At 39.2% G+C, this 12,229-nt stretch overlaps 1 protein-coding gene across 1 annotated transcript in view; it reads left to right on the forward strand.

The window, feature by feature from the left end:
* The first annotated feature begins 3,631 nt into the window (after positions 1-3,631).
* The window catches only part of LHX6 (LIM homeobox 6), a 165,477-nt gene continuing 156,879 nt past the window's right edge, over positions 3,632-12,229 (forward strand). The window contains exon 1 of the mRNA XM_040322763.1: positions 3,632-3,750. Within this exon, the coding sequence (XP_040178697.1) occupies positions 3,673-3,750 (78 nt within the window). The 5' untranslated portion in view covers positions 3,632-3,672. The remainder of the gene's footprint in view (positions 3,751-12,229) is intronic.

Consider the following 12,229-nt stretch of genomic DNA (forward strand, 5'->3'; position numbering starts at 1 on the left):
TAATAATAATAATAATAATAATATACATCCTGTATAATAATAATAACAACAACAATAATACTACTAATAATAATACTAATGATATTAATAATATGCAAACTGTATAATAATAATAACAACAACAACAACAACAATAATATTAATAATAATAATATAAATCTTGAATAATAATAATTAAAATCCTGGATATTATTAATAATAATAATAATAATAATAATAATAATAATAATAATAATAATAATAATAATCCTGTATAATAATAAAGTTATAATAATAATATAAATCCTCAATAATAATAATAACAATAATTATAATAATAATAATAATAGTAAAAATATACATCCTGTATAATAATAATAATATAAATCCTGAATAATAATAATATACATCCTGTATAATAATAATAATAATAATAATAATAATAATAATAATAACACTAATCCTGAATAACAAAAATATAAATCTTGTATAATAGTAATATAAATAATAATAATAACATAAATCCTGCATAATAATAATAATAATAATAATAATAATAATAATAATAATAATAATAATAATAATAATTATAATATAAATCCTGTATAATTGTAGTAATAATAATAATAATAATAATAATAATAATAATAATAATTATAATAATAATAATATAAATCTTGAATAATAATCATTTAAATCCTGAATATTATTATTAATAATAATAATAATAATAATAATAATAATAATAATAATAATAATAATTATTATTATTATTATTACTATTATTATTATAATAAAATAATAATAATATAAATACTGTATAATATTAAAGTTATAAATCCTCAATAATAATAATAATAATAATAATAATAGTAAAAATATACATCCTGTATAATAATCACAACAATACTAATCATAATATAAATCCTGTATAATAATAATAATAATAATAATAATAATAATAATAATAATAACAACATAAATCCTGAATAATAATAACATAAATCCTGCATAAAATTAATAATAATAATATACATCCTGTATAATAATAATAATAATAATAATAATAATAATAATAATAATAATATACATCCTGTATAATAATAATAATAATAATAATAATAATAATAATAATAATAATAATAATAATAATAAAACTCCTGTATAATAATAATAAAAATAGTAATAATAATATAACTCTTGAATAATAATAATAGTAATTCAATCATACAATAATGTGCAAAGCAAATCCCTCTTCACTTTCATCCTCTGTACATGACTGGGAGTCAGTGGTGAAGACAAACATCCCTAATATGTCCACATCACATGTACAGTAGAGAGCATTGGGGCTGATTTACTAAAAGAGGAAAGAAAGTGTATGGAAACCATAAAACTGAACTGCTGTCCCGCCAGCCAGTATCCTCTCCCTGTAGTTCTCACTTGGGTTATGCAACACATATCATACTCCTGACCTCCGCACTCTGATCTTGTCTGTTGGGGTCAGGTGTATACAACACACAACATCCAATCACAACCTACAGCTCTGTGTACTGAGGTCAGAGGTCACCACCACTCCTCCAATCATCCTCCAATCATCCTCCAATCATCCTCCATCCCAAGAAAAGATCTTTTACTGAATGTCTAGTCAACATTTTTAATAGATAGATAGATAGATAGATAGATAGATAGATAGATAGATAGATAGATAGATAGATAGATAGATATCATATAAATCTATCCTCAGACACAAAGCTCAGAGATGAGGGTAGAGCTCGGTGTGGCAGTCCTCAGAATGTTCTACACTTCTCTGGGTTCTTCTATTCTGAAGTGTTCAGAGATTCCACAAATCACATAAAACTCCCCAGATACAGATATCAATAGATACAGCTGTAGATAAATAGAGAGGGATGCAGTTTTCATATCTTATTAAGTAGGTCCTAGTTTGCTTAGAACAGAAAAAAAAAGAGAAAGAAAGAAAGAAGGAAAGAAAGAAAGAAAGAAAGAAAGAAAGAAAGAAAGAAAGAAAGAAAGAAAGAAAGAAAGAAAGAAAGAAAGAAAGAAAGAAAAATAGAAAGAAAGAAAGTTGTAAAAAAATGTTAAGCCCTAGTTTGCTGAGGGATAGATAGATAGATAGATAGATAGATAGATAGATAGATAGATAGATAGATAGATAAAAATAGATATAGATAGATACATCTTCCCCAGTCCTGGGTTACTGGGGGACAGGAGATATATAAAATAGATAGCTAGATAGATATACATCAGTGGATAGATAGATAGATAGATAGACAGACAGATAGATATAGATTGATAGATAGATAGATAGATAGATAGATAGATAGATAGATAGATAGATAGATAGATAGATAGATATAGATTGATAGATAGATAGATAGATAGATAGATAGATAGATAGATAGATAGATAGATAGAGAGATAGATAGATAGATAGAGAGATAGAGAGATAGATAGACAGACAGATATAGATAGATAGATAGATAGATAGATAGATAGATAGATAGATAGATAGATAGATAGATAGAGAGATAGATAGATAGATAGATAGATAGATAGATAGATAGATAGATAGATAGATAGAGAGAGAGAGAGAGAGAGAGAGATAGATAGATAGATAGATAGATAGATAGATAGACAGACAGACAGACAGACAGACAGACAGATAGATAGATAGATAGATAGATAGATAGACAGATAGATGTTCCTCAGTCCTGGTTTTCTCAGGGACAGGAATCTGTATGGAGTAGTTGGGGGTGATGATGTGAAGGAAGGAGGGGGGGAGGGGAGATTTCAGCCCACACCATCATCTCCTCCAGGAACATTCTGAGGGTCCCTGTGCAGAGTCTCCTCCATCTATGAGTACAGAACATTCCCTCCTCCTCCGCCTGCACCCGGGACTCCGCACACCAGAGGACTTGGTCGGTCCATGATCCATGGAGGTCAGACTTGGGGGGATCCTGTGGCAGAGCAGAGCTCCACATCGGGGGCCCCTGATTGCTGCAGCCGAGTGATTGGTCCCTGCAGGGTGGAAGTTCCTGGTGGGGTCCCTGTGGATGGTCCTCCTTGGATGGTGTGGTGGTGCCTCTTCTCCTCCTGAGGTCGGTGGTTCTTCTGAGGTCGGTGGTTCTCCTGAGGTCGGTGGTCCTCCTGAGGTTCTGAGGTCGGTGGTCCTCCTGAGGTCGGTGGTCCTCCTGGGGTCGGTGGTCCTCCTGAGGTCGGTGGTCCTCTTGAAGTCGGTCCTGAGGTCGGTGGTCCTCCTGGGGTCGGTGGTCCTCCTGAGGTCAGTGGTCCTCTTGAGGTCGGTGGTTCTCCTGAGGTCGGTGGTCCTCTTGAAGTCGGTCCTGAGGTCGGTGGTCCTCCTGGGGGTAGGTGGTCCTCAGACGGCCACTTGTTGGAGACTTGTGCAGAGCTGAGAAGTCCCTTCCCTTCTTTTCCTGCCTCTCAGGAAGGAGTCCCGTCGGTCCCGGTGGCCCCCCCTCCCTGTGGCCGCACTCAGCAGTCCTGGACATGAAGACTGGAGGGATGATTGGAAGCTGGAGCCCCTCTACCAGAGCCTGAACCCCGTGTGGATTGTACCCCCCATCCCCCCTCCCCCCTTGCCCCCCCATCCCCCCACCAATCTGGACCCAGCCGCTTCTCTTTGCCCCCCGCTAGCCCTGGCACCGCTCTGCCCCCATGTACTGGAAAAATGAGAATGTGGCCCCTCAACCCGAGGGCACCAACCTGGACCCCGACCTGGACTCTGCAGGAAAGGTGAGGCTCCCCCCTCGGTACACACAGGGGACCCCCCCCCCCCAAATATTCTCCATTCACAAAGATAGCACCCCTAAAAAGTGACAGTTCTGCTCAGAAAAATAACAGTTACACATAGGAGAAAATAGCGACCCTTATCCTTAAGCTCCATTCACAAATTTAGCACCCCTTAAACGTGACAGTTCTGCTCGGACAATGACAGTTACCCAGGGAAAAATAGTGACCCTTATCCTGAGGCTTCATTCACAAAGCTAGCACCCCTTAAAAGTGACAGTTCTGTTGAGTCCAATGCGAACAAAAAATAACAGTTACCTAGGGGGAAATAGCGACCCTGAGGCTTCATTCACAAATATAGCACCCCTTATAAGTGACAGTTCTGCTCAGAAAAATGACAGTTACACATAGGAGAAAATAGCGATTCTTATCCTGAGGCTTCATTCATAAGCTAGCACCCCTTAAAAATGACAGTTCTGCTCAGAAAAATTACAGTTACCTAGGGGGAAAATAGCGATCCTTATCCTGAGGCTTCATTCACAAAACTAGCACCCCTTAAAAGTGACAGTTCTGCTCAGGAAAATGACAGTTACCTATGGGAAAATAACGACCGTTATGGCTTCATTCACAAAGCTAGCACCCCTTAAAAGTGACAGTTCTGCTCAGAAAATGACAGTTACCTAGGGGGAAAATAGCGATCCTTATCCTGAGGCTTCATTCACAAAACTAGCACCCCTTAAAAGTGACAGTTCTGCTCAGGAAAATGACAGTTACCTATGGGAAAATAACGACCGTTATGGCTTCATTCACAAAGCTAGCACCCCTTAAAATTGACAGTTCTGTTGAGTCCAATGCGAACAAAAAATGACAGTTACCTAGGGGAAAATAGCGACCCTTATCCTGAGGCTTCATTCATAAGCTAGCACCCCTTAAAAGTGACAGTTCTGCTCAGAAAAATGACAGTTACCTAGGGGGAAAATAGCGACCCTTATGGCTTCATTCACAAAGCTAGAACCCCTTAAAAGTGACAGTTCTGCTCAGAAAAATGACAGTTACCTAGGGGAAATAGCGACCCTTATCCTGAAGCTTCATTCATAAGCTAGCACTCCTTAAAAGTGACAGTTATGCTCAGAAAAATTACAGTTACCTAGGGGAAAATAGCGACCCTTATCCTGAAGCTTCATTCATAAGCTAGCGCCCCATAAAAGTGACAGTTCTGCTCAGAAAATGACAGTTACACATAGGAGAAAATAGCGACCCTTATCCTGAGGCTTCATTCACAAAGTTAAAACCCCTTAAAAGTGACAGTTCTGCTCAGAAAAGAACAGTTACCTAGGGGAAAATCGTTCACAAAGCTAAAACCCCTTAAAAGTGACAGTTCTGCTCATAAAAATGACAGTTACACATAGGGGAAAATAGCGATCCTTATCCTGAGGCTTCATTCACAAAGCTAGCACACCAGAACCTTGTTTTCCTAAGGTGACAGTTCTGTTGAGTCCAATGCGAACACAAAAATAACAGTTACACCCAAGCGATCCTTATCCTGAGGCTTCATTCACAAAAGCTGGCATCCTACTTTTTTATTTTTTTTTACAAAAGTGACAGTTCTGCTCAACTGAGTAGCACGAGATCTAAAAGTGACAGTCACTTAGCTGGAAATAACGATCCTTATTCTCCCATTAACAGAGCTTAACACATATCAGGATCCTTATTGTGACAGAAGTGACAGTTCTGTTCAATTTAATGCAATGTGACCTGAAAGCGACAGTTGTATTGCTTGGAAAAATAGCGATCTTTATTAATTCACAAAGATAGCGACCTTATTCCTTGTTTTCGCATAAGTGACAGTTCTGTTCAATTGAGTCCGAATGCGATCTGAAAGTGACAGTTATATACTTGAAAATAGCGACCCTTATCCTTTAAAAATAGCGACCCTTATCCTTGGGCTTGATTCACAAAGCTATAGCATTTTCATTGTCACATAAGTGGCAGTTCTGTTCAATTGCGTCCAAAAAAAAACAAAAAAACTACAGCCACCGGCTAGAAATAGAGATCGTTATTCTCCATTAGAAAAGCTAACATAGCGGATCCTCTGCGACAAAACAGACAGTTCTGTTCAAATTGCGTCCAATGGCATTTAAAAATAAAAATATGACATCGGGTAGCTGGAAATATCGATCCTTATTCTCCAATAACAAACCTAAAACACACCAAGTTCCTTACTGCAACAAAAGTGACAGTTTTGTTCAACTAAACATCTAAACATTGACGGCCACATAACTAAATAGCGATCTCTATCCTCCATTAACAAAGCTAACACATTTAGGATCGTTATTGCAACAAAAGTGACAGTTCTGTTCTACTGAGTCCAATGCGATCTAAACATTCACTGTCACATAACTGGAAATAACGATCTCTATCCTCCATTAACAGAGCTAACACAGTACGATAGTTATTGCAACCAAAGTGACAGTTCTGTTTAATTGAGTCTAATGAGATTTTTAAAGCCACAGCTGGAAATAAAGATCCTTATAGAGGGTTAATGTGAACATTGCTCTACCAAAAATCTGAGGATTGGCGATCACTAAAAAGCTCAATTCACAGCTGGGAATAGCGATCTCTATCCTCTATTAAAAAATCGACTAACACACTTATTGCAACAATAGTGACAGTTCTGTTCGATAGAGTGCAAAGCTAGTTAAACGGCACATAACACACTGAAATATACAGCATTAAACGTGCAGTAACGCACAGAAATAGACCCCTGCTATTTCACCAAAGCTCCCTAATGGGGCTCCTAAAATAAAAAAAATAGAATAAAAATAAAAACTACTGACACCGTCCACTGCCCTACTGACACCAATCTCTGCCCTACTGACACTTTCCACTGCTCTGCTGACACCATCAGTATACTGAATATACACATCCAAATATGTTTGGGCTTTGGGGTGCACACCTATGCTACTAAGATATTGCAACAATAGTGACAGTTCTGTTTAACTGAGTACAAAGCGATCTAAAAAAATGACAGTTTAGCTGGAAATAGCGATCCCTATCCTCTGATTAACAAAGCTAACACTGTAGGATCGTTATTGCAACAAAAGTGATAGTTCTGTTCAATTGAGTGGAATGAGATTTTTTAAAGCCACAGCTGAAAATAAAGATCCCTATAGATCCATATAGATCCCTATAGACTGAAATGTGAACATCGCTCTACCAAAATCTGAGGATTGGTGATCACTAAAAAAAAGTCAATTCACAGCTGGGAATAGCGATCTCTATCCTCTATTAACAAATCTACTAACACACTTATTGCAACAATAGTGACAGTTCTGTTTAGTTAAGTCTAATGAGATTTTTAAAGCCACAGCTGGAAATAAAGATCTTTATTCCTATAGAGGGTTAATGTGAAGATTGCTCTACCAAAATCTGAGGATTGGTGATCACTAAAAAAGTTCAATTCACAGCTGGAAATAGCGATCTCTATCCTCTATTAACAAATCTACTAACACACTTATTGCAACAATAGTGACAGTTCTGTTTAGTTGAGTCTAATGAGATTTTTAAAGCCACAGCTGGAAATAAAGATCCTTATCCCTATAGAGGGTTAATGTGATCATCGCTCTACCAAAAATCTCAGGATTGTTGATCACAAAAAAAGTTCAATTCACAGCTGGGAATAGCGATCTCTATCCTCTATTAACAAAGCTAACACACTTACTATCCTTATTGCAACAAAAGTGACAGTTCTGTTCAACTGAGTCCAATGCGATCTGAACATTGACAGTCACTGTTGGAAATAACGATCCCTATCCTCCACTAACAAAGCTAACACTAATCCTTATTGTAACAGAAGTGACAGTTATGTCATTCATTGAGTGTTCATGAGTTCAGTGTGATTTTAAAGCCACAGCTTAGGATCTAAAGATCTTTATCCTGATTGGCTCAGGGGGTGGATGTGAAATAAATCCCGACAATTCACAAAGCACAGCAGGACTTTTAAGGATCTTTGTTTTGTTATGAAAGTGACAGTTCTGCTTAGCTGAGTCCGATGCCTTTTTGGCAACGACAGTCACATAAGGTGGAAATAGCGATCCTTATCCTCGGGCTCACGTCCTCATTCCCACAAAAGTGACAGTTCAGTCCAATGAGATTTTAAAATGACAGCTGGTCCCTTTATTATCCTTATGGGTTCAAGGACCCTTCCAGCCCAACACACCAGTACAACGATCTCTATTTTCAACAAAGTGAGTTCTTTTTTTTTTTTTTTTACTTGTAGTCCAATGAAATTTTAAAATAAAGATCGTTATCCTCTCAGGCTCTAGGACCCTTCCAGGCTAACGCAGGGCTGTTATAATGAGAGGGCACACCTGGGCACTGCCCGGGGCCCCAGCTGCATGGGGGGCCCCCTGCACTTTCCCCAATGGTCCTTGAGCCAAGGCTGCCCCAAAATTGGGGGCCCATGATGGCACTGAGAGTGATAGATACACAGGGGAGGCAGTCTGCCTCCTACCTACTTGATGTCTGTTTACCTGCACTGTCATCATTGTAGGGGCCCCAGAGCATTACTTTTTCCAGGGGCCCATGATGCGATTAAGACGGCCCTGGGCTAACGCACCAGTGCAAAGATCCTCCCCCCCCAAATAATAAGTCATTTTTTTAGCCCAATAAGATTATAAAATAACAACTGACCACACAAATCCTTATCATCCGGCTCTATGAGATCACATAAGGATCCGTATTTCACAGACGGGAGATTTATTAAATGACAGTTGAGGATAAAGATCCTGATCCTGATCCTGATCCTGATCCCTGTCTGGGAACTGAATGTTGGGAATGGATCTGGAGCCCTAAGAGGTGCACATGGGAAATAATTCTGTGTAAAAGAAATACTTTTTCTGGAGATATGATATTATGAAGATTGGGATTATATGGCATTCTAAATCTTGGGAGTACATTACATTATGGGGATGGGGGTCTATGACATTATGGGGATGGGGTTCTATGACATTAGAGATGGGGGTCTATGACATTATGGGGATGGGGTTCTATGACATTAGAGATGGCGGTCTATGACATTATGGGGATGGGGGTCTATGACATTATAGGGATGGGGGTCTATGACATTATAGGGATGGGGGTCTATGACATTATGGAGATGGGGGTCTATGACATTATAGGGATGGGGGTCTATGACATTATAGGGATGGGGGTCTATGACATTATGGAGATGGGGGTCTTTGACATTATGGGGATGAGGTCTATGACATTATGGGGATGGGGGTCTATGACATTATAGGGATGGGTTCTATGACATTAGAGATGGGGGTCTATGACATTATGGGGATGGGGGTCTATGACATTATGGAGATGGGGGTCTATGACATTATGGAGATGGGGGTCTGTGACATTATGGGGATGGGGGTCTATGACATTATGGGGATGGGGTTCTATGACATTATGGGGATGGGGGTCTATGACATTATGGGGATGGGGGTCTATGACATTATAGGGATGGGGGTCTATGACATTATGGGGATGGGGGTCTATGACATTAGAGATGGGGGTCTATGGCATTATGGAGATGGGGGTCTATGACATTATGGAGATGGGGGGTCTATGACATTATGGAGATGGGGGTCTATGACATTATGGGGATGGGGTTCTATGACATTAGAGATGGCGGTCTATGACATTATGGAGATGGGGGTCTATGACATTATGGAGATGGGGGTCTATGACATTATGGGGATGAGGTCTATGACATTATGGGGATGGGGGTCTATGACATTATAGGGATGGGTTCTATGACATTAGAGATGGGGGTCTATGACATTATGGGGATGGGGGTCTATGACATTATGGAGATGGGGGTCTATGACATTATGGAGATGGGGGTCTGTGACATTATGGGGATGGGGGTCTATGACATTATGGGGATGGGGTTCTATGACATTATGGGGATGGGGGTCTATGACATTATGGGGATGGGGGTCTATGACATTATGGGGATGGGGGTCTATGACATTATGGGGATGGGGGTCTATGACATTATGGGGATGGGGGTCTGGGGGTCTATGACATTATGGGGATGGGGGTCTATGACATTATGGAGATGGGGGTCTATGACATTATGGGGATGGTGGCTATGACATTAGAGATGGGGGGGTCTATGACATTATGGGGATTAGAGATATATGACATTACAGGGATTGGGGAGATATGTCATTATGGGGATTAGGGATATACAACATTATGAAAGTTTGGGGCTCTATGACCTTATGGAGACTGGGGATATATGGCATCATGGGGATTAGGGATATATGACATTAGAGGGATTGGGGGCTCTCTGACATTCTAGAGATTGAGAATATATGACATCATGAAGATTGGAGATATATGACATTAGGGGGGTTGGGAATATATGACATTAGGGGTCTTGGGGCCTCTATGACATTCTAGTGATTGAGATTATTTGACATCATGAAGATTGAGGAAATATGACAATAGGGAAGGGGTGTCCAAACTTGATGAAGTGAACGTGCCTGAGGGCCGACCATTTTGCCTGACATTCTTTGAATGATTAAAATTCTGTGTCAGTGTGTTCCTCCGAGCAACTATTACACTGCCCAAAAACAATTCTCCTACCTTTGTGGCTGTGTGTGGTGAATATATAGATCTCTACTTTGGCCCCCAACAAATCCCAGAGCTCCGCTCAGGGTAAGGATGAGGTCAGGTTGTAAAAAAAAATATATATATTTTCTCTTCTTTATCCCCTGAGAAATCTGGCCTTTATCTCTTCTGTGGCCCCCAAGCTCCACTCAGGGCAAGGATGAGCTATTATTATTATTTTTTTATTATTATTATTATTATTATTATTAGATTAGATTATAGAATATATATATATATATATATATATATATATATATATATATATATATATATATATATATATATATATATTATGGGGCTACAAAAGTGATAAAAGCAAATTGCAAGTGGGGGCCATATAAAACCAGGCCACGGGCCGGCAACTGGCCCGCGGGCCGGACTTTGGACATGCCTGCATTAGGGGTATTAGGGATATATGACATTATGGGGATTGGGGATATATGACATTATGGGGGTTGGGGATATATGACATTATGGGGGTTGGGGACATATGACATTAGGGGGATTGGGGATATATGACATTATTGAAGAGATTGGGGATATATGACATTATGGGGCTTGGAGATATATGACCTTAGGGGGGTAGGGGGACATATGACATTAGGGGGATTGGGAATATATGACCCTAGGGGGGTTGGGAATATATGACCTTAGGGAGGTTGGGGACATATGACATTATGGGAATTGGGAATATATGACATTAGAGGGGTTGGGGATATATGACATTATGGCGACTGAACATACAGTATATGACATTATGGGGATAGGGGGCTCTATGACAATCTGTAAATTGGGAATATATGACAATCTGTAAATTGGGAATAGATGACAATCTGTAAATTGGGAATAGATGACAATCTGTAGATTGGGAATAGATGACTTTCTGTAGATTGGGAATAGATGACATTAGGGGAATTGGGGATATATGACATTATGGGGATAGGGGACTCTATGACATTCTGTAGATTGGGAATAGATGACATTCTGTAGATTGGGGATATATGACATTATAAGGGATTTGGGATATATGACATTAGGGGGATAGGGGGCTCTATGACATTCTGTAGATTGGGAATAGATGAATAAGATTGGGAATAGATGACAATCACAAAGGTGTCTTGTAAGAAAAGTACACTTCTACATTTAGTTTAAAGTCTGTAGTTTTTTGTTTTGTTTTTCTGCATACATGGGGGGGGGGGGGGGGGGGGTGTCGATTTTTAATTACAAGCATTAGAAGAAATGAAATGTGCAATTCTTTGGGTGGCCTGATGGATGGTCTGATTGACAGCTGAAATTGACACTTGCAGCCTCTTATCCTGGGCATTTTCTGCAGTTTCTAATTGCAGGTAGTTTGTGTGTTTTTTTCCCCCCTTTGCCTGCTTTGGATTACATGGGAACGAAACGATTACCTCAAGAGGCATGGGTTAAGTGCAGGGAAAAAATCAATCTAGATTCAAATTGCTTCATTAAAAAGACACATCTTTTGTTGCAAATGGTTTAAATGCCTTGTAGATTTGTTGTTTGGAGCCGGTTTATATAGGCGGACTGCGATATAAAGGGGACGTTGGTGGCATTTAAACCAGCTTGGTAGGACTGATCTGGCTTTTCCTGGCAATATCTCCTGAGGGTTTGAAGTCCCACCAAAGGAACCTCCGACAGGGGACACCTAGGGGATATCTTCAGTCCTCCTCACAGCATGGTAAGAGATGATCCGTACCTGGGTTATTATGGGATGGCATGCTCTGGGTACACAGGAGGGGAGTTTGTGAGTAGATGGCATGTCAGGAGGTCAAATAGAGGAGCAGAAAGAAGG

Source organism: Rana temporaria, chromosome 9, assembly GCF_905171775.1.
Source record: "Rana temporaria chromosome 9, aRanTem1.1, whole genome shotgun sequence".
Lineage (NCBI taxonomy): Eukaryota > Metazoa > Chordata > Amphibia > Anura > Ranidae > Rana > Rana temporaria.